The sequence below is a fragment of the Podarcis filfolensis genome, assembly GCF_964270895.1.
Source record: "Podarcis filfolensis genome assembly, chromosome: 16".
Classification (NCBI taxonomy): Eukaryota; Metazoa; Chordata; class Lepidosauria; order Squamata; family Lacertidae; genus Podarcis; species Podarcis filfolensis.
Genome location: NC_139620.1, coordinates 9,405,418 through 9,432,346, shown reverse-complemented (window position 1 = coordinate 9,432,346; position 26,929 = coordinate 9,405,418). Strand labels below are relative to the sequence as shown.

At 48.5% G+C, this 26,929-nt stretch overlaps 1 protein-coding gene and 1 long non-coding RNA gene across 3 annotated transcripts in view; both read left to right on the top strand.

Moving 5' to 3' along the window:
• The window catches only part of LOC310751979, a 252,485-nt gene that overhangs the window by 31,363 nt on the left and 194,193 nt on the right, over positions 1-26,929 (top strand). The window lies entirely within an intron of this gene.
• On the top strand, positions 362-8,117 carry KRTCAP2 (keratinocyte associated protein 2). Of its 2 annotated transcripts, none has more exons than XM_083591625.1 (5): positions 362-516; positions 2,378-2,532; positions 6,059-6,122; positions 6,327-6,393; positions 7,930-8,117. In XM_083591625.1, exons 1-5 carry the CDS (start codon positions 513-515, stop codon positions 8,048-8,050), a joined length of 411 nt encoding a protein of 136 aa, XP_083447751.1. In that variant the 5' UTR covers positions 362-512; the 3' UTR covers positions 8,051-8,117. The 2 variants fall into 2 exon arrangements, with proteins under 2 accessions (XP_083447751.1, XP_083447750.1); XM_083591624.1 differs by lacking the exon at positions 362-516 and adding an exon at positions 518-615.

Genomic DNA, 26,929 nt, shown 5'->3' with positions numbered 1-26,929 from the left:
TAGCTTCCAAATCGGAAGGTGCAAGGTTTCGAGAAGCTGTACACTTTGCATTTATTACCATCGTCGTCGTGTCATTATCGTTAAACTGCAGTATTCACTCAATTGACCAGGCCTACAAATGCGGAGGCAGGACTCGAACCGCCGACTTCCCGGGCCTGCCGGCGTTCTCTGGCTCTTGGTCCTTTGTTCGCTGAATGCGCGTGTGCTCCCCCTAGCGGCCAGGCTCAGGAAATGAAACGCAGCAAAGCCTGCTATGGGCGCCGCCGGCCGCTAGGCGGGGAACGTGGCGCGACGCACGCTTCTCCGCCCCTCAGGCGGCGGGGAGTACGGCGCGCTTGCGCGGAGGCGCGAATTACACGTCTCCGCTCAGAGCCGCGCCTGCGCGGCAGAGAGAACTCCCTCTCGCCGAGGCAAGGAGGCGCAAGGACGGCGCATGCGCGAGGGAAAAAGGAACCAGGGAACTTTGGTTCAAACCGGGAGCGGACACATCGGAGGGCGCAGCGTGGTGCATTATGGGTAATGTGGCATGGGGGTTGGGGAGGTGGGCGACATGCATGCTCCTGGCCCGGAGAGGGGTGGGCACTGCTGCCAGCCTGTGCTCAGGGCGCCTTGTGGGTGAGGAGCATGGGCAATGGTGGCAGAGCATGTGCTTTGAGTGCAGAAGGTTCAGTCCCCAGTGGCATCTCTGGGTAAAGCTGGGAAGAGGCCTCCCCGTCTGAAACCCTGGGAAGCTGCTGCCAGCCTGTGTTGTTGTTGTTTAGTTGTGTCCGCCTCTTTGTGACCCCCTGGACCAGAGCACGCCAGGCACTCCTGTCTTCCACTGCCTCCCGCAGTTTGGTCAAACTCATGCTGGTAGCTTCGAGAACACTGTCCAACCATCTCGTCCTCTGTCGTCCCCTTCTCCTTCTGCCCTCCATCTTTCCCAACATCAGGGTCTTTTCCAGGGAGTCTTCTCTTTTCATGAGGTGGCCACAGTATTGGAGCCTCAGCTTCAGGATCTGTCCTTCCAGTGAGCACTCAGGGCTGATTTCCTTCAGAATGGAGAGGTTTGATCTTCTTGCAGTCCATTGGACTCTCAAGAGTCTCCTCCAGCACCATAATTCAAAAGCATCCATTCTTCGGCGATCAGCCTTCTTTATGGTCCAGCTCTCACTTCCATACATCACTACTGGGAAAACCATAGCTTGAACTATACGGACCTTTGTTGGCAAGGTGATGTCTCTGCTTTTTAAGATGCTGTTTAAGATGCCAGCCTGTGTAGGCAACACTAAGCTAAATGGACGCAGTATAAGGCGCCTTCCTGTATCGGGGAGGCACTGTCGCTCAGTGGCAGAGCATTGACTTGGTCCAGGGTTCAATCCCCGCCATCTCCAAATAGGCCCCACCTTCCTCAAACCCCAGAGAGCCACTGTGAATCATCAGGGACAATACTGAGCTCAGCAGATGAATGGCCTGGCTGAGTTGAAAGGCAGCTTTCTAAGCTGAGGAGAGGCTGGAGCTCAGCAGTGGACCATTTGCTTTGCATGTAGAAGGACCCAGTTCCAGTCCCCTGCACCTGTCCAGGTACGAGTAGACCAGGGTCTGGGCATCTCAGGCCTGGCAGCCAAATGTGGCCCAGCAGGCCCCTATCTCGTGCCCTCAGGCCGTGCCGCACTGCTCCTCCATATCATACACCCCCACCAGGCCCTGCTTGACATTTTCCTTGAGTGATTTTTGGGTGGCAACTTGTAAACCCAGTTTGAGTGTCAGTTGCTCAGTTTCAGGGGCAGCAGAAAAAGCGGGGTTCGTGGCACAAAACCTTTGACACCAGTTTGGAGTCAGTCAGACAATGTTCAGTTTTGGGGTATACCTGTGGCCCCCAGTTTGAGCATCAACTACTGTGGTACCTTGGGTTACAGACCCTTCAGGTTACATACTCCGCTAATAAAGAAATAGTGCTTCAGGTTAAGAACTTTACTTCAGGATGAGAACAGAAATTGCGCGGCGGCAACGGGAGGCCCCATTAGCTAAAGTGGTACCTCAGGTTAAGAACAGTTTCAGGTTAAGAGCGGACCTCCGGAACGAATTAAATTCCTAACCAGAGGTACCACTGTACTCAGTTTGCGGGGTGGGGGTGACAGAAAACACAGGGTTCACGGCACAAAACTAGCACAAAACTGGCACCGGTTTGGAGTCGATCGGACAATGTTGGGTTTCGGGTATTAAATTGTGACCCCGGTTTGCTGTGTCAGTTACTCAGTTTGGGGGGGGCAGCACAAAGTGTGGGGTTCATGGCACAAAACAGCCCGAAAATGTCGTGCTCACGTATTAATGGCGCTTGTCCTTAGTGCTCCTGCCAGCAGAGGCGAGTGACCCTTGTCTCTCTCTCTCTCCCCAGCTGTCGGCACGGGTACATCGTTGGTGCTTTCGTCTCTCCTGTGCCTCCTGCTCTTCACCGGGATGCAGATGTACAGCCGCCAGCTGGCATCCAGCGAGTGGCTGACCATCCAAGGGGGCCTGCTGGGCTCTGCCCTCTTCATCTTCTCCCTTACCGTATCCTCCTACGTGCAGCATTTTGCTTAGGCATTTTCAGCCGGGCTGAGGCTGTCAGAATGGGATGAGGTCAAAGGGGGCACCCATCGGCATCAGCTGATCCAGCAGGAATGTGACGCATAAAGGGCTGCAGCTCTGTACGTAGTAATAATAATAATAATAATAATAATAATAATTTTTATTTATACCCCGCCCTCCCCAGCCAAGGCCGGGCTCAGGGCGGCTAACAAGCAATAATAAAAACAAGTTGAATGAATACAACTTAAAAACAAGATTAAAATATTGAAACATTAAAATCTTAAAATGCAGCCCCATCACAGGAGGAGAAAGGAAAAGGAAAAAGAAAGAGGGGGAGGGACTGAAATTGGCTCCAAGCCAAAGGCCAGGCGGAACAACTCTGTCTTACAGGCCCTGCGGAAAGAATTCAGATCCCGCAGGGTCCTGGTCTCATGAGGCAGAGCGTTCCACCAGGCCGGAGCCAGAGTTGAGAAGGCCCTGGCTCTGGTTGAGGCTAATCTGACTTCCTTAGGGACCGGGACCACTAGGGTGTTGCTATTTATGGACCTTGAGGCTCTCCGTGGGGCATACCAGGAGAGGCGGTCCCATAGGTACGAGGGTCCTAGGCCGTGAGGGTCTGCTTTGCGGGAGGTCCCAGGTTCCATGCCTGTCATTTCCAGGTAGGGCTGAGAACATTCTTGTCTGAAACCTGGGCGTTTTGCTGCCAGTCAGTGTAGGCACTCCTGAGCTAAGAGGGGCCAGTGGTCTGAACTGCAGCTTCTTACGTCCCTGTGTTATAAGTGGTTCAGCCTCTGCTTTGCAGTGCAGAAGGTCCCCTGGCATTTTCAGGTTGAGCTAAGAGAGTCTTCTGCCATTTTCTTCTAAATGTTTTATTTCTTCAAACGGTGCTGCGGAAGTAATATTGATTAAAATACTAAATATAAATTAACTGACCCACCCCACCCCCAGCTTGAACGCTGTTTTAAAACTCAGGTTACATTTCTTGGAAGCGCAATATATTCTACAAATAGCACTGAGAATCTTTTTTAAACATAATATTCAAAGTGGTATTTTTCTAGAAAAAGAGGTGCCAGAATGCAGCATTAACACCTCCGTTGTTCTCTTAGAATGGCAATGCTGCCCACCTGAGAGGTGCCAGAACTGAATTTCAGTGAAAAAAGCCTTGATAATAATAGTAACAATAATAATACAGTGGTACCTCGGGTTACAAACACTTCGGATGACAGACTCCACTGACCCGGAAATAGTACCTCAGGTTAAGAACTTTACCTCAGGATGAGAACAGAAATCGCGCAGCGGCGGCAGCAGGAGGCCCCATTAGCTAAAGTGGTACCTCAGGTTAAGAACGGACCTCCGGAACAAATTAAGTTCATAACCAGAGGTACCACTGTACAGTGGAACCTCAGTTCTCAAACGCCTCCGTTGACGAACGTTTCAGAACCTGAATGCCAGAAACCCGGAAGTAAATGCTTCTGTTTTCAAACGCGCTTCGGAAGCCAAATGGCTTCCGCTGCATGTTTTTCAATTTTCACCACTGAAATTGACATTCTCCCTTTGCACCTCAGTTGTCGAATATTTTGGAATTCGAACGATCTTCCGGAACAGATTACGTTCAACAACTAAGGTTCCACTGCAATAAAAATAATAATGTTATTATTTGTACCATGCCCTAGCCACTCTGAGTGGCTTCCAACAGATACAAAAGCATAATAAAACATCAAGCATTAAAAACTTCCTAATTATTATAATAAATAATACTAATCTTTCATTTACAGCGTTCATTGTTTTCAATAACCTGTGATCAAAACGCTCTAGCTACAAGCCATATATTTTACAGATTGCTTTACAACTGGAGAAATAGAAATAATTCCTTGCAAGTAATGTTGGGACAATACCCTCATTTGGGCCGAGAAGTTCCACAACAAAATGTTGCAGTAGAGGGTGCTTTTGTTTAGGAAGCCAGCCAGCTGTGCCCTTCTCTGTAATACTCCATTGTGCTCCCTCTCCCACCCAGTTTTCCATTACCCCCCCCACCAGTAAGCCAGTCATCTGTGGTCGCTGAGCACACACAAACCTCAGAGTTCCCTCAGGCCTGCTGAGCCCTTCCTCTTCCGTGTAGGTGGCATGACTTTGACTATGTAAAAAGATTGTCACTGACCACCTGAACTTTGGAAATAGAGGGAATCACATGAAATGACATCAGAAACGTGTAACCACATGCTTTCAATTCCCCAAAAACCATTAACCCTCCCTGAATCAGCTTTCTGGAGAAGTTGGGAGGGTTGGCTTTGTTTTTTACTAACCTCATTAAAAAGGTAAAGGTAAAGATGGTGCTGTGGGTTAAACCGCTGAGCCTAGGGCTTGCCGATCAGAAGGTCGGCGGTTCAAATCCCTGCGATGGGGTGAGTTCCCGTTGCTCGGTCCCTGCTCCTGCCAACCTAGCAGTTTGAAAGCACGTCAAAGTGCAAGTAGATAAATAGGTACTGCTCCGGCGGGAAGGTAAACGGCGTTTCCGTGCGCTGCTCTGGTTCTTCAGAAGCGGCTTAGTCATGCTGGCCACATGACCCGGAAGCTGTACGCCGGCTCCCTCGGCCAATAAAGCAAGATGAGTGCCGCAACCCCAGAGTCGTCCGCGACTGGACCTAATGGTCAGGGGTCCCTTTACCTTTACCTTTAAAGGACCCCTGACAGTTAAGTCCATTCTTAGACGACTGGGGTTGTGGTGCTTATCTTGCTTTATTGGCCGAGGGAGCCAGCATTTGTCCGCAGACAGTTTTTCCCGGTCATGTGTAGCATTATCCCTATTGCATCGCCAACAGATACCTTAGATAGCCCTTTTTTAAACAAGTGTAATGTTCAGAAAAGTAATTAAAACCAATAAGCTAAAAACCAGTTTAAAACGCTAGACGACTTTCAACACATCTAGATAGTCTTGCTGAAGCAAAAATCTTTTTGGTGGGTGCTGAAAAGAGCACAGCAAAGGGGCTTGCCTAGTGTCAAAAGCCAGGGACTTCCAACACGCAAAGATCGGTTTTTACAAGTATGGAACGCATGTTATGTGGCACCTGCAATCTCGCAAGCAAACTGGGAATTTTTATTATTCCTTAAATTTGTATACTGTACCACCCTTGTCCACAGATTTCAGGGAGGTTCACAACATTTCCCCCCTGGCCTGCACTTCTGGGTGAATGGTTCTACTTTGGCTACGTAAAGCTGGTAGACCCCAGATCTTGTCCATTTAGCACGAAGAAGCTTTCTGGGGAACTTGAAAGCTTACACATTTCTGACGTGTTTCCTCTGTTTAGCCTGAAGATGCTTTCTGGAGAACTAGGAAAGCTTACGCATTTCTGACCTTCCACCTCAATCTCTCTTCTTTCCAATGACCAAGCAGTGAGTGACAATCTTTATGTAGCAACAGAGGGGAGAGTATCTGTACATCTGCGGTGGGGGGAGGGGCTTCTTACTTCCCTGACATGTCAGCGGATGTTTTCCTTGACTTGAAACCCAGGCCTTCAACAACCTTGAAAATCTGATTTTCGGCAAAGGATTCCAAGCTAAGATCTTCCCTGAAAGTAAGCTGAACGGATTTAGGGTGATCATTTTCTTTTCAGAGAGGTGGGGGGCTGAGAAATCGGCTGGTTTGTATGTAGCAACTGGTGGTTGGCTGATATGGGGAGGGTTTTTTGGGGGGGGGTTAGGGCGGGGGTTGTTTACAAAATGATAATTTCTCGTCGCTTTTTTCCCCTTGCCAAAACGCACCTCCTTTTCCTCCGCAGTTATTACCTGCCTGCTGCTGGCACTATTTGCTTCAGGGCTGATTCATCGGGTCTGCGTCACCACCTGGTAAGAATGGGGGATTGTGTCCCAACACACACACACACGTCGTAACAGATCTGGATTAAGGAAATCCAGCTTGCATCACATCTGAAGCTGCTGACAGGGCCAGATCAGGGGTAGAAGCCCCCACTATTAGCAGAGCAAGCAGGAAGGCCCCAAAACACAGCCGATTGAAACAGGAATGTTGGAAGCCGCCTTATACTGAATCAGACCGCTGGTCTAACTCAGCATTGTCCACACTGACTGGCAGCAGCTCAAGCAAGGGCTGCCAGGGACTGAACCGGGAGTCCTTCTGCTCTGTTGCCGTCCTCTCCCCTAAAAATAAAGCAAGATTCTAGTCCCCAACGTTCTGGAGCAAGGGCTGGTTTAAATAGGGAGGCGCCTGACCTTGAGCGAGCAGATTCTCCATCAAGGTCAGTGTTGACTGCACTGACTGGCAGCTGCTCTCCGGGGTTTCAGGCAGGGGGCGTTCCCAGCCCTACCTGGTTTTAACCTTTAAAGCCCTATACGGCCTAGGACCCTCGTACCTACAGGACCGCCTCTCCTGGTATGTCCCACAGAGGAACTTACGGTCTTCAAACAAAAACATCTTGGAGGTCTCAGGCCACAGGGAGGTTAGGCTGGCCTCAACTAGAACCAGGGCTTTTTCGGCTGCGGCTCCAGTCTGGTGGAACGCTCTGTCACAAGAGACTAGGGCCCTGCGGGACTTGACATCTTTCCGCAGGGCCTGCAAGACAGAGCTGTTCCACCAGGCCTTTGGTCAGGGCACAGCCTGACCCCCTCCTTTGGCAGTCTTCACAGAACTTTAGCCTAATGGTTGCCATCAATTTGAGTTGAATTAATGAAATGATTTTAGAATGTTGTATTATTTTATTGTTTTTAGCCGCCCTGAGCCCGGCTTCGGCTGGGGAGGGCGGGATATAAATAAAATTTATTATTATTATTAATATTACCTGGAGATGTCAGGGATTGAACCCAGCACCTTCTGCATGCAAGGCAGATGCTCTACCACTGAGCCATGGGCCTTTCAAAGGCATTGTTACACATCTGCAGACAAGCAGCTCTTCCCTCGCAAAAGCTTGGACTCCTCCCGGGCTGTTGGCCGTGCTGCTTGGGGGCTGACGGGAGTTGGAGTCCAACAAGCTCTGCAGTTTCCCATAGCTCTGGTTTAGCAACATCGCCTCTCCTCTGGCGGAAGTCAGGGCTGATCATCAGAGATGCAAACCTGGGTGTGGGGGTCAAGTCGGTCTGTGTGTAAGCTAACCTAGATGTGTATTTGCTGGCACACCCACTCTTGCACGTGGCCCCCGGGGAAACTGCTCAGAAGAGAATGTGGCCCTCGAGGGGGGAAAGATTCCCCACCGCGGAACTAGGGAGCCGAGCTATGGAAAGGGAGGAGGGCCTTTGGGGTGCTCTCTGCGGGCCACGCCCCTTCCTCACAAGCCACGCCCCCCTTTGCAAAGCAGATGGTCTAGCCTTGAGCCCTTCCCTGCGATCGAGTCTTCCTTGCAACCTACTTACCCCTCTGGCTTCTCTTCCCAGTTTCATCTTCTCGATGATCGCCCTCTACTACATCAACAAGATCTCCTCCACGCTGTACCAATCGACCACGCCGGTGCCTGTGGTTGCCAAGACTGTCAGTAAAGGCAGGAAGAGGAATTGAAGCGGAGGACCATCCTCAGCGCAGTCGGAACGGCCAATAAAACATTTCCTTTTTTAAAAACAAACAAGACCGCGTCCTCTTCTGAGCTTGTTATTTCAGATAAGGATGAGGGGGGGAAGTCTCCGCCCCAATGTGCTTGCATTCCAGAACAGGTGTGAGGAAGCTTTGCCCCTCCAGATGTTGCTGTGTCAAAAACCCTAATAATCATCTTCATCATTTATTATTTGTACCCCGCCCATCTGGCTGGGCTTCCCCATGCCTGGTCATCTCGGCCATGCCGCCTGGGGCTGATGGGAGTTCAACAATATCTCGAGGGCAAAGGACTGACCCCCAAACCTGTAAGTGCATTTGGTACGTGATCCCTGATTGGTTGGGACGTGTCTAGGACAGAGATGGGGGACCTTCAGTCCTCTAAGTCAGGGTCCCCCAAACTTGGGTCTCCAGCTGTTTTTCGGACTACAACTCCCATCATCCCTAGCTAGCAGGAGCAGTGGTCAGGGATGATGGGAATTGTAGTCTCAAAACATCTGGAGGGCCGAGTTTAAGGAATCCTGCTCTAGGTGTTGCAGGGCTACAATTCTAATCAGCCCTGAACCATCGGCCATGCTGGCTGGGGGCTGATGGGAGTTGGAGTCCAAGAACATTGTTGAACTACAACTCCCATCAGCTCCTGCCATTGGCCACATTTGCTAGGGCTGATGGGAACTACAACATCCAGAGGGCCAGAGGTCCCCCACACCCTGCTTGAGGAAAACGACACAACTTGGGAAAGAGGGAGCAAAAGGGAAGCACATGGGGAAGCAGGGAAACTAATAATAATAAAACCCATCTGATTGGGTTGCTTCCAAAATATATAAAAACATAATAAAACAGTCCACATTAAAAGGCTTCCCTATACAGGGCTGCCTTCAGATGTCTTAGAATCATAGAATCACAGAATCATAGGGTTGGAAGAGACCACAAGGGCCATTGAGTCCAACCCCCTGCCAAGCAGGAAACACCATCAGAGCACTCCTGACATATGGTTGTCAAGCCTCTGCTTAAAGACCTCCAAAGAAGGAGACTCCACCACACTCCTTGGCAGCAAATTCCACTGTCGAAAAGCTCTTACTGTCAGGAAGTTCTTCCTAATGTTTAGGTGGAATCTTCTTTCTTGTAGTTTGGAACCATTGCTCCGTGTCCGCTTCTCTGGAGCAGCAGAAAACAACCTTTCTCCCTCCTCTATGTGACATCCTTTTATATATTTGAACATGGCTATCATATCACCCCTTAACCTCCTCTTCTCCAGGCTAAACATGCCCAGCTCCCTTAGCCGTTCTTCATAAGGCATCGTTTCCAGGCCTTTGACCATTTTGGTTGCCCTCCTCTGGACACGTTCCAGTTTGTCAGTGTCCTTCTTGAACTGTGGTGCCCAGAACTGGACACAGTACTCCAGGTGAGGTCTGACCAGAGCAGAATACAGTGGCACTATTACTTCCCTTCATCTAGATGCTATACTCCTATTGATGCAGCCCAGAATTGCATTGGCTTTTTTAGCTGCCGCGTCACACTGTTGGCTCATGTCAAGTTTGTGGTCAACCAAGACTCCTAGATCCTTTTCACATGTACTGCTCTCAAGCCAGGTGTCACCCATCTTGTATTTGTGCATCTCATTTTTTTTGACCAAGTGCAATACTTTACATTTCTCCCTGTTAAAATTCATCTTGTTTGTTTTGGCCCAGTTCTCTAATCTGTCAAGGTCGTTTTGAAGTGTGATCCTGTCCTCTGGGGTGTTAGCCACCCCTCCCAGGGTAATAATAATAATAATAATAATTTATTTGTACCCCGCCCATCTGGCTGGGCTTCCCCATGCCTGTTCATCTTGGCCATGCCGCATGGGGCTGATGGGAGTTCAGCAATATCTCGAGGGCAAAGGACTGCCCCCCTGCGTCAAACCTGTAAGTGCATTTGGTACATGATCCCTGATTGGTTGGGACATGTGTCTAGGACAGAGATGGGGGGACCTTCAGTCCTCTAGGTCAGGGTCCCCCAAACTTGGGTCTCCAGCTGTTTTTCGGACTACAACTCCCATCATCCCTAGCTAGCAGGAGCAGTGGTCAGGGATGATGGGAATTATAGTCTCAAAACATCTGGAGGGCCGAGTTTAAGGAATCGTGCTCTAGGTGTTGCAGGACTACAATTCTAATCAGCCCTGAACCATCGGCCATGCTGGCTGGGGGCTGATGGGAGCTGGAGTCCAAGAACATTGTTGAACTACAACTCCCATCAGCCCCTGCCATTGGCCACATTTGCTAGGGCTGATGGGAGCTGCAACATCCGGAGGGCCAGAGTTCCCCCACACCCTGCTTGAGGAGAACGACACAACTTGGGAAAGAGGGAGCCAAAGAGAACCACATGGGGGAATAGGGAAATTATTATAACTATTATTATTATTATTATTATTATTATTATTATTATTATTAATCATAATTATACCCCACCCATCTGACTGGGTTGACCCAGCCACTGGACAGCTTCCAACATATATAAAAACATAATAAAACAGTACACATTAAAAGGCTTCCCTATACAGGGCTGCCTTCAGATGTCTTCTAAATGTCATATAATTTATCTCTTTGACATCTGATAGGAGAGTGTTCCACGGGGCGGGCGCCACTACCGAGAAGGCCCTCTGCCTGGTTCCCTGTAGCTTCACTCCTCGCAGTGAGGGAACCACCAGAAGGCCCTCGGAGCTGAATCTCCGTGTCTGGGCTGAACAATGGGGGTGGAAACGCTCCTTCAGGTATACTGGACCGAGGCCGTTTAGGGCTTTAAAGGTCAGTACCAACATTCTGAATTGTGCTCGGAAACGTACTGGGAGCCAATGCAGCTCTTTCAAGTCCGGTGTTATGTGTTCTTGGCGGCCGCTCCCCATCACCAGTCTAGCTGCCGCATTCTGGATTAGTTGTAGTTTCTGAGTCACCTTCAAATGTAGCCCCATGCAGAGCGCATTGCAGTAGTCCAAGCGGGAGATAACCAGAGCATGCACCACTCTGGCGAGACAGGTAAGGTCTCAACCGATGTCATGGCTAGTAACTGTCAGTAGCTCTCCATGAATTTGTCTAAGTGTCTTTTATAGCCAGCCTAGGTTGTTGGCTGCCGCTGCCTCCTCTGGGAGCCAGTTCCATAGTTTTTAAATATGCACCTCATGGAAAAGGACTTCCTTTTATCTCTCCAGGGTTTCAAGTAGCAGGGCTTGCTCCCAGCCTTACCTGGATCAAACCTGCAACTCTGCGTGCAAGGTGGACGCAATTACATACTCCAGCGGAAAATAATACCAATATTTCAAGCAACATTGTGTTTCCTCTGTCAATCGCCTGAGTGAACAATAATGCCGTTTAAATTCCTCCTGGCTGTGAACAATGGAGGCAGACGCACTTTGCCAGGGAGGGCATTTCGTAAACAGAGAGCTGCCACCAAGACCATCTGGTATCCATGCCAACTGGGCAGTCCCCGCCCCCCACAGCACCACTCCTATGGCTCCACTGCCAGTTGCACAAGATAATACACCAGTCATGTGCCCATTACTAATGGGCCAATAATGTGCATTGCAGGGGGTTGGACTAGATGACCGTTGGGTGCCCCTCCCAATTCTACGATTTCCCAGCCTTGGGTCTCTATTGCTCTCTCGCCACCATTGCAATGTGAGGCAGCGTCCGCCAGGGGGCGCTGCAGGACTGGGAGAGATGCGAGTTGTTTTTTTAAAGGGTCTGGATTGAGGAAGGCAAGCTGCAAGCTTCTGTGGTTTTAAATCACTGCAATTGTTGCACAAAAATAAAAGTGATTAGAACAAGCCTTGTTGTCTCTCGGGACGAAGCTTCACGAACAAAAAGGGCAGACGCACGTGTGCAACAAGCCTACTATTCATTAGTTTGTAATGACAACAAACACACTTTAGAGCATTTTACAACAGCCCAGTAAGGTAGGATTGTTGTTTAGTCGTGTCCGACTCTTCGTGACCCCATGGACCAGAGCATGCCAGGCACTCCTGTCTTCCACTGCCTCCCGCAGTTTGGTCAAACTCATGCTGGTAGCTTTGAGAACACTGTCCCACCATCTTGTCCTCTGTCGTCCCCTTCTCCTTGTGCCCTCCATCTTTCCCAACATCAGGGTCTTTTCCAGGGAGTCTTCTCTTCTCATGAGGTGGCCAAAGTATTGCAGCCCCAGCTTCAGGATCTGTCCTTCCAGTGAGCACTCAGGGCTGATTTCCTTCAGAATGGATGGGTTTGATCTTCTTGCAGTCCATGGGACTCTCAAGAGTCTCCTCCAGCACCGTAATTCAAAAGCATCCATTCTTTGGCAATCAGCCTTCTTTATGGTCCAGCTCTCACTTCCATACAGCACTACTGGGAAAACCATAGCTTTAACAATACGGACCTTTGTCAGCAAGGTGATGTCTCTGCTTTTTAAGATGCTGTCATTGCTTTTTTCCCAATAAGCAGGCGCCTTTTAATTTCATGACTGCTGTCACCATCTGCAGTGAGTAAGGTAGGATACAATATGATAATTATCTTCCTTTTGTAGGTGGGGCGAAAGGAGGGAGGTTGTGGCAGAGACACAACAAAACCATGAAAGAATAAATTGGTTTTTAAGGTGCCACAAGACTGTTGTGGTCTTCCCCCCCCCATTTTATCCCCAAATCCATCCTTTGAGGTATGGGTTAGGCTTAGAAACAGGGATTGGCCCATGGTAAGCACCCTGGCTGAGTGGAGGACTGAGCCCTGGTTTCAGAGTTGAACCCAAACCACCGCACCATGCTGACTCTCTTAAACACACTCACCTGGGAATAAACTGAAAAACAAGGAGGGTTACTTCTGATGCTTAGGACTGCAGTCGCGCACACACTGACTTTGGAGTAAACCCCATTGAAACCAATGGGACTTACTCCTGTCCTGACACAGGGCTGGAGGATCCATCAGAAAATTGTACAGGCGGAAGGGACCCCAGGGGTCATCCAGTCTGACCCGTGCAATGCAGGAATTGCAGCCAATTCCCCGTTCTCTCAATCTCTCCTTTTTCCAACCTTAAATCCAGTTCTCCGCATTTCCTTGTGAAAATGTGTCAGAGTGTAACGTGGATTTTTCCTCACACATTTCATTTTGACTTAACATACAGATTTCGGCAATGGATTCTTCCTAACAGAATGTGTTTAGTATGTTCTATATGGTCATGAATATATATATATATATTCAGTATATATGCAGTATACATCTTTATCCACATGGTACACATTTTTGGCAACTACCATTTGGCCCGAGAACTGCGCTGCGAAATTTGGAGAAGGGTATGTTTCGAAAGAAGGCTGCATTTTGGCTCCTGCATCCTTTCAGAAAGACGGAGGCCATCTGTCCTGGATGCTTTATCTGAGATTCCTGCATTGCAGGGGGTTGGGCTAAATAATAATAATAATAATAATAATAATAATAATAATAATAATAATAATTTATTTATTTATACCCCACCCATCTGGCTGGGTTTCCCCAGCAACTCTGGGCAGCTTCCAACAAAATATTAAAATACAATAGTCTGTCAAACATTAATAGCCCTTGTATGTCCCTCCCAACTCTACATATACAGTGGTACCTCTGGTTACGTACTTAATTCGTTCTGGAGGTCCGTTCTTAACCTGAACTGTTCTTAACCTGAAGCACCACTTTTGCTAATGGGGCCTCCCGCTGCCGCTGTGCCGCCGGAGCACGATTTCTGTTTTCATCCAAAAGCAAAGTTCTTAAACCGAGGTACTATTTCTATGTTAGCAGAGTCTGTAACCTGAAGCATATGTAACCCGAGGTACCACTGTACATTTGGATGGGCGCCCCTTCCCTCTCTCCCACAAACTTCCTTGCAGATGTCAGACAGCTCTCCTTCCATAAGCTCCCTGCCCCACCTCTTGAATTTCAGCCTGGGGGAGCAATTCGGGCCTGGATGAAGACCACCTCGCCTCTCCCCCTCTGCAACAATCCCACCACAAACCTGCCCCAGGTAGGTTCAAATGTCAGCCCCTCCTTTCGAACACCAAGGCCTCCTTCCACCTCTGACCTCTGTCCCCCAGGCTGCAGGGAAAGAAAACAGTTGCCAGCCTGAGATTTTTTGAGGGGGGGGGAGGCCAAGGGTTTAGCAACAAGCGCAGGGGGGCTGAGCCCCCTTCCCTATTCAGCCGCATTCCAGAGCGAAATCGCTCAACGCTCCTGTTTGTTTTGTAACTCAAACCTCTCCACAATTGCCTGTCTGCTCCTGTCCACGTTAACTTTCTGCCAGAGCTGAAAACCAATCCAGTTTCCCCTCAGCTCTTTTTGGGGAGGGCAGGGGGCTTTTCTCAGAAAGAAGCTGCGTCCTGACTTAGGAAGGGGTTGCGAGGTCTCCTTCCCACCCACCCTGTGCGATTTGGGACACGGGTGCAAAAAAAAGAGAGCGATCACACAGTAGGTGGGCAGATTTTCCGAAATATAATAATAATTCAGGAGAGCAGGGGCCGTGTTCACAGCCGGAGGGCCACATTCTATCCTCGGAGATCCTCTGAGGGCCACATGCCAGGGGTGGCTGGGGCCAGAGGCAAGAGTGCGCAGAGCAATGGGTGCGAGATTTTGCTGTTGTTCGGGAGGCTTGTGTCCACACACTCAGACTGCCCGAGACACAATGAGCAAGAGACACGACAAGGAATTCAAGGGCAAATTCCAGCCAGGCAAAAACACTCAAGAAAGGTCCGAAGCAGGGACGGCAAGGGGTTGTGGCAAGGGGAGAGATTTTGAAGGGCCAAACAGAAGGACTCGGAGGGCCAGGTCCTGAATTTCCCCACCCTTGGCAGAAAGTGTTTGGGACTATTGTAGGGGCCATAAAAAGAGACCTATACATTGGGACAGAGAGAAGCGGTGGGAAAGGTTTCTTCCCCAGCACGCCTTCCCCTTCCCATCCCATAATATTTAGAGCTCAGGATCTCCCGGCGGAGTTGATTTGCAGCAGAAAAGGAGAGGATTAGTCGCATAATCCATTGGCGGAATCTGTTGCCGCAGTGGAAAATGGGCTCAGACACCTCTGAAGGGGGATTAAGGCAAATTAGGGGAAGAGGAGACGCCCGTCCACGGCTGGGGTTGGTCATGAGAGCGAGACGCAACCCTCCATAGCCAAAAGCAGTCTATCTCCCTATGCCTTACTGCTGGAGGCAGTCAGCAGGGGGAAGCCTGTTTCGTTCCTGCCCGGCTGACGGGCTTCGCAAGAGGCGTCTGCCTGGCCTCAGCAAGGAAACAAGAATTTAGGCTCGACGGGCCTGTTAGCCATCATGGTTAGGAGCCGAGCATCCATGCTCAGAGGCAGTCTACCTCCGGGTACCAGTTTCTGGGTGGCGAACAGCAGCAGCTGGGAGGGGTGAAGGGGATACTGGGTGGGACCTCCACATCCAGGATCAGCCAAATTTCTGCCATTGGAGAGCAAGATGGGATAGCTCAGTCGGTAGAGCACGAGACTCCTATCTCAAGGTTGTGGGTTCAAACCCCACACTGGGCAAAATGTGGGTTCCTGCATGGATTGGAATTGCCCAAAAAAGATGTTGGATTATTTTTGTATGCCACCACAGTGGCAAGACTGCTATTAGCAAAAAATTGGAAATCTCAAGAAACACCAACGGTAGAAGAATGGCAGATGAAGATGTTGGAGTTTTGGGAGCTGGCTGACCTGACTGGAAGAATCCGCGAACAGAAAGAGGAGGAATACCAAGAAGATTGGAAGAAATTTAAAGAATATTTAGCCAAATACTGTAATATAAGATAATTCAGAAGATACTTGAAAGTATTAAACAGGCCTATGATTATAATATGAATGTTGTATAGTAAGATGGATTTAAGACAATAAGAAAAGAGATGAAGATAGTAAATGGAAGGAACTGATCGTAATAGAAAGATGTTTGGGAGAACTGTTACAAGGGAACATAATAAAATTCAGTTAGGGGGGATTTGAGGAAGTCACGTAATAATCGAATTTAAAATGAATATAAGAAAGAATATGTGTTTTTATTTTTAATTTTTATTTTCTTGTAGTGTTGTAGTGTGTGTTTTGTTTTGTATGTTTTATTCGTTATAGATGTAAAAAATCAATTAAAAAAAATTGGGGGAAAATGTGGATTCCTGCCTAGAACCAAATGATTCTTGTGGCGCCTTCCAACTCTACAATTCTATGAGCCAGGCTGGAAGGACACGGGTCATGAATTTAAAACTATGGGGCTACAGGGGCTGGTGGTTCTGATCCGGCCATGGCATTACTGACGGTCTTCTTTTTAAGCGGAGCCTCCATGGACAGGGGCAGTCTATCTCTGTGCACCTAAGGACAGCCAACAGGAGATTGCTGTCCTGTTCAGTGGTGTTCCTAGTAAGAGCCAGCCGGCCACTTTGCTGGACTGGGGGGCCAGAAGGGAATAAGAGCCCCGCAGGGTGCAGAATATTTCCCACCTGCGTTCAGCAGAAGTTCAAAGCCTGAAGCTCAGGGCTCAGCAAGAGTTTTGGAGGCATTAGTCCTGGACCACACAGATGTTCACGGATCCTTCCTCCCCACCTCTTCATCTCTTGGGTCTTTTCTATTTTCCCCGCACAGCCTTTGTCCCGGGATCGCCTTTCCTCAAGTTCCAGACTCCCATCGCTTACTCATAACACAGCTGTGCTCCGTAGGCTGAGCTTTTTGAAAACGCAGCATATGTCTCACGGTTCTGGGAGACGCCATGGATGAGTTGCCTGCCTACCTGCCTCGAGGGGTCGTCGTAGGGACTGGTTGGAGTTTGCAATGCTGATCAGGATGTGTGTTTTTTTACTGGGGCGCTGGTTGAAGACAGACAAGCTGCTCCACCCTGCAGGTTTTAAGGGTTATGCAGACTATTGGCTGTCTGCAATCTTAGCCCTACTGAGAGTAGTCCCATTGACATTCATAGACCAACTTAGAAAGCAGCTGTGAGTTTTAATCTGTTTGCAGTCTATTGCTATTTAAACTTTGTGGAAGTTTTAAATTATTGTCATTAATTTTTCCTGTTGATCTTTTCGTTCTATCTTTTTGAAAATCGCTCTCTTTTTTTACAGTCAAGGGGCATATCAATTTTATGAGATAAATTAATTTACGCACATTAATTTTCTCTTTTTTGTAACAGTATTTTGTTCTTTTTTTCCATCTAGAAAGTTACAATGGTTACTCAACAATTATATTCCAATTCAAAAAAACTAGTGACATTTGTACTCACCCAAGGGACGCAGGTGGTGAAAGGGACATGGGTGGCGCTGTGGATTAAACCACAGAGCCTAGGGCTTGCCGATCAGAAGGTCGGCGGTTCGAATCCCCGCAACGGGGTGAGCTCCCGTTGCTCAGTCCCTGCTCCTGCCAACCTAGCAGTTCGAAAGCACGTCAAAGTGCAAGTAGATAAATAGGTACCACTCCGCCGAGAAGGTAAACGGCGTTTCCGTGCACTGCTCTGGTTCGCCAGAAGCAGCTTAGTCATGCTGGCCACATGACCCGGAAGCTGTACGCCGGCTCCCTCAGCCAGTAAAGCGAGATGAGCGCCGCAACCCCAGAGTCAGCCACGACTGGACCTAATGGTCAGGGGTCCCTTTACCTTACCTTTAACATTTATGTTTAATTTCATCACACTAATTTTCAGTGGGTCTACTCACCCTATGTCTATAGCCCCTAAGGAGCTCAAGATCAATCTGGCATACAGAGCCACTTCCCCTCCTTTTTATCCTCACAACCCTGGGAGGTAGGCTTGGTCGATGGGCAGTGACTGCCCCAAGGCCACCCCAGTGAAATGCGTGGCCGAGTGCTGGATTTGAACCCTGGTCTCCTAGGTCAAAACACCATGCAGACTCTCCTGTGCACATATTTAACTGCAACCCTATAAACACATACCTGGGCATAACCTCTCCAGAAAAACAAAGAAGCTTACTTCTCCTGACCTAAAGGCTGCCACCCCATAAGTGCACACTTTCCTGGGAGTAAGCCCTGGGATCGCCTGGAGAGGATGGCACCAGGCTGCTTAAAAAAGAAATAAATATCCTTATTCACACGGCGCATAATTAAACTGTGTAATCGGCTCCCAGGAGAATTAGCGATGGCCAGCAACTTTGGATAGCTTTAAAGAGGATTAGATAAATTCATGCAGGAGACTATCAATAGCTACTAGTCAGAGCGGCTTATATATTTGCCTCCAATATCTGAGGTAATATATCGAGCGATAGAATAATTTGGCCACAATAAGGAAATTTTGTCCACGGTATAATTATTTCCCACGTAGTCGTTTTGACACTTTGGCACCCTCTTTGCGAAATTTTAACAATTCCAAAATGCGGACGGGCTTTCACTTTCGCAAGATTGAATATACTGCCTTCGGCTGTACTTGAGGGTCGATTTCAAAAAATTCCACTGCGGAAAAAATGGTTATGTCCATGTGGAGATGGCAGAATGGAGTCGGTGGCTCGTGTGCTTCTGGCCTGCAATCTTTATAAAGATTTGAGGAGTGAGGTTATTACCCCTCTATTATTGTCCATGCTGGGTCGCTCAACAACCATTGCTACTGTGTCCTTTCTTTGAGCAGATCAAGATGGTCAGGTGACAGCAAAAACAGCAAGGTTTTTAGCGGGAGGGCAATTAGAATAAGATCTCTTATTTGATTATTAATGTAAACCTCCAAAATATATTTTGTGTAGTTAAGTTTCTACCTCTGTCTGCAGTACATATTATTTTATTGCTAGTGGCTAATGCAAATAAAGATTATTATTATTATTCTACCAGCTAGAGCAGCTTATATATTTGCCTCCGGTATCTGAGAAAAATGTGGGACGCATGTGGCGCTGTGAGTTAAACCACAGAGCCTAGGACTTGCTGATCAGAAGGTCGGTGGTTCGAATCCCCACGACGGGGTGAGCTCCTGTTGCTCGGTCCCTGCTCCTGCCAAACTAGCAGTTTGAAAGCACAAAGTGCAAGTAGATAAATAGGTACCGCTCCGGCAGGAAGGTAAACGGCGTTTCTGTGCGCTGCTCTGGTTAGCCAGAAGTGGCTTAGTCATGCTGGCCACATGACCCGGAAGCTGTACGCCGGCTCCCTCAGCCAATAAAGCGAGATGAGCGCTGCAACCCCAGAGTCGGCCATGACTGGACCTCATGGTCAGGGGTCCCTTTACTTTTACCTTTACCACCCTTCAGAGAAAAGCGGCCAGATCCTGCAGAGATCTTTTATGGATCTTACAAGATCTTAACAATCCTTCTGAGGGAAAAAAGGAGATGCACCCTTTTCGCACTGGGGATTCTATGGCGTGATCCTCACTAAGTTTGCAACTCTGATGCAATTTTAATCTCCTCTTCAAAAAGAGATCGTTCCCTTACATCCCAGAAAACATATCGGCGTAACTCCTAAGCAGCCAGCAGGGTCAAGCATGATGGGAGTTGTAGTCTGCCAACATCTGGAGGGCGGCAGGTTTCCCATTCCTGATTTAGAGGATCCAGAAGCCCTATCTGGGATCAGCCAGGGCATTCCACAGAAATCCGCTTGCTCTGCTCCCCCTCTACCCTCTCTGTTTAGACCTGCACAAACAGCCAAGGAAATCCTAGGAAAACCAGGCAGGTAGGAGCAGGCCCAAGAGCTGAGAATCTATTTACTTGACATTTAAAACAAGGGCAGATATTCTCTCCTTTTTTCTTCCCCAAAGGGAGGCAGAGCTGGAAAATAACCACCTGCCCTCCTCACCTGCTGAGATTTGACTCCAGGCGACCAGGCGCGTTGTATATTTTTGCAAAGTGGAAGAACGTCGTTTCTTTTCTTTTTTTTATCGCTTTCGGGCTAACGGAAAGGTCCCCCAAAAAACCAAGTACAGTGGTACCTCAGGTTAAGTTCGTTCCGGAGGTCCGTTCTTAACCTGAAACTGTTCTTAACCTGAAGCACCACTTTAGCTAATGGGGCCTGCTGCTGCTGTTGCGCCGCCGAAGCCCGATTTCTGTTCTTATCCTGAAGCAAAGTTGTTAACCTGAAGCACTATTTCTTTGTTAGCGGAGTGTGTAACCTGAAGCGTATGTAACCTGAAGCGTATGTAACCTTAGGTACCACTGTATATACACAAAGTATCAAATGGTGTGACAGTAATATTAATGCAACAAAACAACAACATCACAAACGGCTTATAAGTATAAAACCAAATTTACTAGAATAATAACTAGAATAGAGATAGACTTGTAACCATTCAAGCCAAGGCAGCTTTCAAATAGGGCTGGGAACTCTGAAAAGACGCTGCCGGCCAGTGCAGACAACACTGACCTAGCTGGACCCAATAGTCTGACTTGGTATAAGGCAGATTCCTGGCTTTCCCCCTACCTGCTGCCCACGACTCTGTTCAAGGGCGACGAAGCAGGTTTAACCCATGTGTGCGGCGCATGTTCTCAGCCACCACCTCATGCGCCCTGAGCCAAGGCACTTTAGAGTCCCTGCTACCTGCAAGAAATGACATAAATTCATCGGGTTCTTTTGACAGGATCTCTCCTGGCTCCGTCTCGCTGACTGACGGAACAGGTGGAAGAGCCTTTCCCAGGCCCCCAAAAAAGCTGAGATGTTAACTCTTGGGTGTGTGCAAAGAGATGTATTTTGCATCCTGAGCGTACAATGTGCGTTCAGCAACGTAGGCGTGAACGTCTGTCTCAGAAGCGCTGTGTGAGCATCCTTTCGTTGCAACCTACCGTATTTTTTGCTCTATAAGACTCACTTTTTCCCTCCTAAAAAGTAAGGGGAAATGTGTGTGCGTCTTATGGAGCGAATGCAGGCTGCGCAGCTATCCCAGAAGCCAGAACAGCAAGAGGGATTGCTGCTTTCACTGCTCAGCAATCCCTCTTGCTGTTCTGGCTTCTGAGATTCAGAATATTTTTTTTCTTGTTTTCCTCCTCCAAAAACTACGTGCATCTTGTGGTCTGGTGCGTCTTGTACAGCGAAAATTACAGTAATCATCTATTTTGGGGCGGGGTTATTTGTTTCATTTCCCCCTCCTTTTTTCCTTAAAAAAATAAAATTATTCTTTGGTAACCAACGAAAAGTTCAAGCTAAGCAAAAAGAAAGTCACAGTAAATAAGCCAAAATTCCTAACCATATATCGCCACAGCCTGAAAGGACCAAAATACAAAGATGCAGGGATAATTAAAAATTTACTCACACTTACTTTTGGGATAGTATTTATGAAGAATTGGGGGAAAAAATGTTCAAACGAACTTTTGTCAAAAAGCCCAAAGCATTTCTCTTGGGTTTACTATCCTCAGATATCCCAAGCCATAAAAGAAGGATATTTTTATATGCCACTACAGAGGCAAGAATGCTTATTGCCAGAAAATGGAAGGGGGAAGAGATTCCAGGAATTGAAGAGTGGCAAATAAAGTCATTTGAATACACTGAGCTGGCTAAAATGACAGAAATAATTAGGTTTTGGTTTCGGGACGGACTTCCGGAATGGATTAAGTTTGAGAACCAAGGCACCACTGTACTGACCCAGGTGGGCCAATTTGGTCTGATTCTGGAAAATGCAGCTCTCTGTGTGTCAAAGCCAAAGCGAAACCAGATAGAGGAAGAATCGTGGCTGTTTTTGCTGTAGTTACCAGCATGGGAGAGAAACTAGCGGGGGTGGGAGGTGGGGAGTCAGAGATGGGGCAGAAAGTGCCTGGGGGCAACTGAGGTTATTTCTCATAAATGATGGACTGCATGGACCATCTTTCCCCAGACTTGTCACTTTTTCTCTTTCGGGACGTCATTTCTCCAACAGCCTGACGCACAACCCAACCTTTGGAGTGGAACAACCTCAGCCAGAGGAAAAACCCATAATATTCAAGCCGGGGCACGCTTGAGGTGGTCTGGGGAGGGAGAGTTCTTCTTGTTGTTGTTGGTCAGAGAGGCACGTTCTAGAGGCCAAGGCTCCTTTCCGGCAGAACTAGATCAGACTGACCCAGGTTGGACAGGGTCAGCTCAGAGTTTGAAGTTGGAAGAGGCCTCCGAAATAATCTAGACTGGGGGACCTTTGGCTCATCAGAGGTTGCTGGCCTCTGCTTATCCCTGCCAACTGGCCATGCTGGCTGGGGCTAGCCCAAAAGCCTCTGGGGGGCTGTGAGCTCCCCATCCCGGCTTTAAGGTTTAAGGTAAAGGTAAAGGGACCCCTAAGGGACGTGGGTGGCGCTGTGGGTTAAACCACAGAGCCTAGGGCTTGCTGATCAGAAGGTCAGCGGTTCGAATCCCCGTGACGGGGTGAGCTCCCGTTGTTTGGTCCCAGCTCCTGCCAACCTAGCAGTTTGAAAGCACGTCAAAGTGCAAGTAGATAAATAGGTACAGCTCCAGCGGGAAGGTAAACGGCATTTCGTGCGCTGCTCTGGTTCGCCAGAAGTGGCTTAGTCATGCTGGCCACATGACCCGGAAGCTGTCTGCTGACAAACGCCGGCTCGCTCAGCCAATAAAGCGAGATGAACGCTGCAACCCCAGAGTCGGTCACGACTGGAATGAATGGTCAGGGGTCCCTTTACCTTTATTAAGGGACCCCTGACCATTAGGTTCAGTCGTGACTGACTCTGGGGTTGCGGCGTTCATCTTGCTTTATTGGCCGAGGGAGCCGGCGTACAGCTTCTGGGTCATGTGGCCAGCATGACTAAGCCGCTTCTGGCGAACCAGAGCAGCGCACGTAAACGCCGTTTCCCTTCCCGCCGGAGTGGTACCTATTTATCTACTTGCACTGGCATGCTTTCGAACTGCTAGGTTGGCAGGAGCAGGGACCGAGCAACGGGAGCTCACTCCGTCACGGGGATTCGAACTGCCGACCTTCTGATCAACAAGTCCTAGGCTCTGTGGTTTAACCCACAGCGCCACATCCTGGCTTTACACCCCTGCAAATGCATTTAACATGTGGTCCCTGATTGGTTGGGATGTGTGTCTAGGAGAGGGACGGGGAGCCTGCCGGACCCCAGCTCTCTCTTTATTATTATTATTATTATTATTATTATTATTATTATTATTCATTTTTTAATATATCATTTTCAACAGTCATTCAACATAGGTCACATCTTATACAGTTTTTTTTGGACTTTCAGCACCCACATTTGAAAATTTTCCAATTTTTCCACTTAATTTACATTTCTTAATTTCACTAGTGCTTTTAATTATCTTATCTATTGACAGTGGCGTAGCGTGGGGGTGCAGGGGGGCCCGGCCGCACCGGGCGCAACATCTGGGGGTTAGGGTTAGGGGGCGCAAATCCACGGGTTAGGGGGCGCAAATTACTTGCCTTGCCCCGGGTGCTGACAACCCACGCTACGCCACTGTCTATTGACTCTCTCATCATATCCTTCCTTACAATATTTCATATATTCCTCCTTACAAAACTTCTTGCAGTCCTACTAGCGTAATCTGTTGATTACAGTTGCTTTTCAAATAGTCCACATATTTATTCCAGTCTTCTGAGAATCTCTGGTCCCGCAGGTTTCGAATCCGGACCCCAGCTCTCAACATGCCTGACCACGGTCCATGCCAGATGGGGACTCCGAGAACATTGTTGAACCAGAACTGCAACTCCCAGAATCCAACCAGCTCAGTATTGTCCACACAGACCGGCAGCAGCCCTCCAAAGTTTCAGGGAGGGGAAATTCCCAGCCCTACTTGGATGCCAGGTCTTAAACTTGACTTATGGCCCACTGACTTCACAAGGAGTGCTTGAGATATTGAGACAGGTTGGTTGTCTGTCTGTCTGTCAGGCACGCTGGAGTTGCAGTTTTCCAGCGTCTTATTACAGTTTGATGTCCAGCAGAGTGCTTCTACGTTGCATGCATTAGGGTTTAACGATTTCGTCCCGTTTACTAATTGCATGTTTAGTATTTATTGCCGTCTAATTTGCTCCCTTAAATTATTCCTATCAGAGATGTGGCAACCTGCACATCAATGCCAACCTTTTCGCTCGGTGTCAGCAAAGCCGTCAGCGGCAGAATTCCTACATTTGGTGGTGGGGTTGGACTAGATGAACTTGGAGGGCCCTCCCAACTTTGACCATTCTGTCCTTTCGCCCTCTGACCACCTCCCCAACTAGCTGAAGTTAGCTCCAGCCCTCTGAAGAAGCTGTGGAATTGAAAATGATGAGAGGGCAGGATCTGGGCGATTGCCCTCAGGGTGCTAGATCCGCCCTCGTTCAGGAGGCAGACGGGTGCCGGGCTGAAAGAGCAGACGCCACCTCCATAGCTTGGAGATTCCCCCGCCAGGTTTGCTGGTTTCAGCGGTTTTTCGATAAGCTTCAACCACCCCCCCTCCAAAGTCTGTAATCTAATGAGAGACACATTCCTGGACAGACGCCTTAAGGGAGATCTTTGCAGACTGCAGCTGTCTGCTTCGAAAGGCTTTGCAAAGGGAGAAAAGCAGGCATGTGGAACACCTGGCAGTTTGTGTATGCTCAGAGGAAAGCCGGGTTCTGCCTTCTGCTGAAACAGGGCTGCTCCAATGAAACCAGTTAGTGAGGTGGTTCAGAGGGATTGGTTGGGTCTGAAAACCTAGCTTTCTGAGGAATGGTGGAGAAAGTTGGGTATGGAGAAGAGTGAGAGGCAATATCAGGGCTTTTTTTAAAAACTATGAGCTCCAGCACCTCTCAGGTGGGCGCCATTGCCATTCTAAGAGAACAAGGGAGAAGTTCATTGTGAGCTCTGACACCATTTTTTCTGGAAAAATAGCACTGGGTGATGATGATGATTTATTGCTTATACCCCGCCCATCTGCCCAGGCTTCCCCAGCCACTCTGGGCGGCTCCCAACAGAATATTAAAAACACAATAAAACATCAAACATTAAAAACATCAGATGTTTTCTAAAAGTCAGGTAGTTGTTTATTTCCTTGACATTTTATGGGAAAGCCATCTTCTAATATCTGAAGATGGAGTTTGCTTGTTTTCTCCTGCTCCAAAGGGCAGGACTAAAATCAGTGGATGAAAGGAGATTTTGACTAAACATTAGGAAGAGCTTTCTGAGGGAAAGCCCTACCTGGTCTGGAACGAAAACTCCCCACGCTGCAACATTTTGTTGTAGCAGCAACCCACTTGTTTTCTTGAGTGTACTAGTTAGGTGGTGTTGACAGATCCGTCTGCTTCAATTCAAAGGCCTCCCACGATCTCCATCCTGAGTCTCACACTTCGCCAACATTTCCTTCAGCTATCGTCCGAATCCCAGCCCCGGCCGGACACGGAGGAAGCCAGATGCTTCCTGCCAAAAGCCGCCTCGATTCTTCCAAAGAGCCACCGAGAGGAGAATAAAACAAATCACTGCTTCCTCTCCAGTTGATTCTTGGAATCAGGCACAGTTTGTGGAGAAGGTGAGGTGGCTCTGTTTGTGGCAGAAAGTCTGAGCTGTATCCAACTAAACCCTGCCCAGAGTAGACCTACGGAAATCCAAGCCCATGCCTAACTTAAGCCCGTAAATTTCATGTGCGCCATACGTTTAAAGCCATGTCCTACCACAGGGACGCGGGTGGCGCTGTTGTCTAAACTACAGAGCCTAGAACTTGTGGTTCAGAAGGTCGACGGTTCGAATCCCCGCGACGGGGTGAGCTCCCGTTGCTCGGTCCCTGCTCCTGCCAACCTAGCAGTTTGAAAGCACGTCAAAGTGCAAGTAGATAAATAGGTACCACTCTGGTGGGAAGGTAAACGGCGTTTCTGTGCGCTGCTCTGGTTCGCCAGAAGCGGCTTAGTCATGCTGGCCACATGACCCGGAAGCTGTACGCTGGCTCCCTCCGCCAATAAAGCGAGATGAGCGTCACAACCCCAGAGTGGTCTGCGACTGGTCCTAACGGTCAGGGGTCCCTTTACCTACCACTTTAAACAGTACCACCCCAAAGAATTCTGGGAACTGTAGTTTAAGGGTGCTGAGAGTTGCCAGGAGACGCCCCCCCCCGTTCTCCCTCACAGAACTACAATTCCCAGAGTTCCCCAGGAAGAGGGATAATTGGTTGTTACACCACTCTGGTAAATGTAGTTCTGTGAGGGGGAATAGTGGGGAACTCCTAAGAACTTGCAGCACCCTTAACAAAACACAATTTCCCAGGATTCTTTGGGGGAAGCCACAACTGTTTAAAGTGGTCTGATACTGATTCTGCCTTGGTCAGACCACACCCGGAATACTGCGTCCATTTCTGGGCAGCACAGTTTAGGAAGGATGTTGACAAGCTGGAAGGTGTGCAGACGAGGGCAACCAAGAGGGTCTGGAAACCAAGCCGGATGAGGAACGGTTGAAGGAGCTGGGTATGTTTAGCCTGGAGAAGAGGAGACTGAGAGGAGATGATAGCCATCTTCAAATATCTCAAGGGCTGCTTCATGGAAGTTGGAGAAAGCTTGTTTTCTCCTGCTCTGGAGGGCAGGACTCGAACCCTTGACTTCAAGTTTCAAGAAAGGAGATTCCGACTAAACATCAGGAAGAACTTCCTGACAGCAAGAGCTGTTCGAAAGGGGAACAGTCTCCCTCAGGAGGTGGTGAACTCTCCTTCCTTGGAGGTTTTTAAGCAGAGGTTGGATGGCTTAAGCTGTCCTGGATGCTTGACGTTTTCATCCTCAAAAAAGTTTTTGATTTGAGTTTCCATTGAAATGAGGCTGTATTTTAATGTTTTAATGTTGTATTTTAATCTTGTTTTTAAGTTGTATTTCAATCAATTTGTTTTTATATCGGGTGTTGGCTGCCCTGAGCCCGGTCTAGGCTGGGGAGGGCGGGGTATAAATAAAATGTATTATTATTATTATTTAGCTGAGATTCCTGCATTGCAGGGGGTTGGACTAGATGACCCTCGGGGTCCCTTCCCAATCTACAATGATTCTATGATACCACTTTAAATGTATAGTCAGCA

What these genes read in the sequence shown, in the direction of transcription:
- KRTCAP2 (XM_083591624.1), top strand. Translation starts at nt 555, where the DNA reads ATGCTCCTGGCCCGGAGAGGGGTGGGCACTGCTGCCAGCCTGTGCTCA. An exon ending in GTGCTCAGGGCGCCTTGTGG is followed by an intron (nt 616 to 2,377) that starts GTGAGGAGCATG and finishes CTCTCTCCCCAG; the next exon opens with CTGTCGGCACGGGTACATCG. An exon ending in AGCTAAGATCTTCCCTGAAA is followed by an intron (nt 6,123 to 6,326) that starts GTAAGCTGAACG and finishes TTTCCTCCGCAG; the next exon opens with TTATTACCTGCCTGCTGCTG.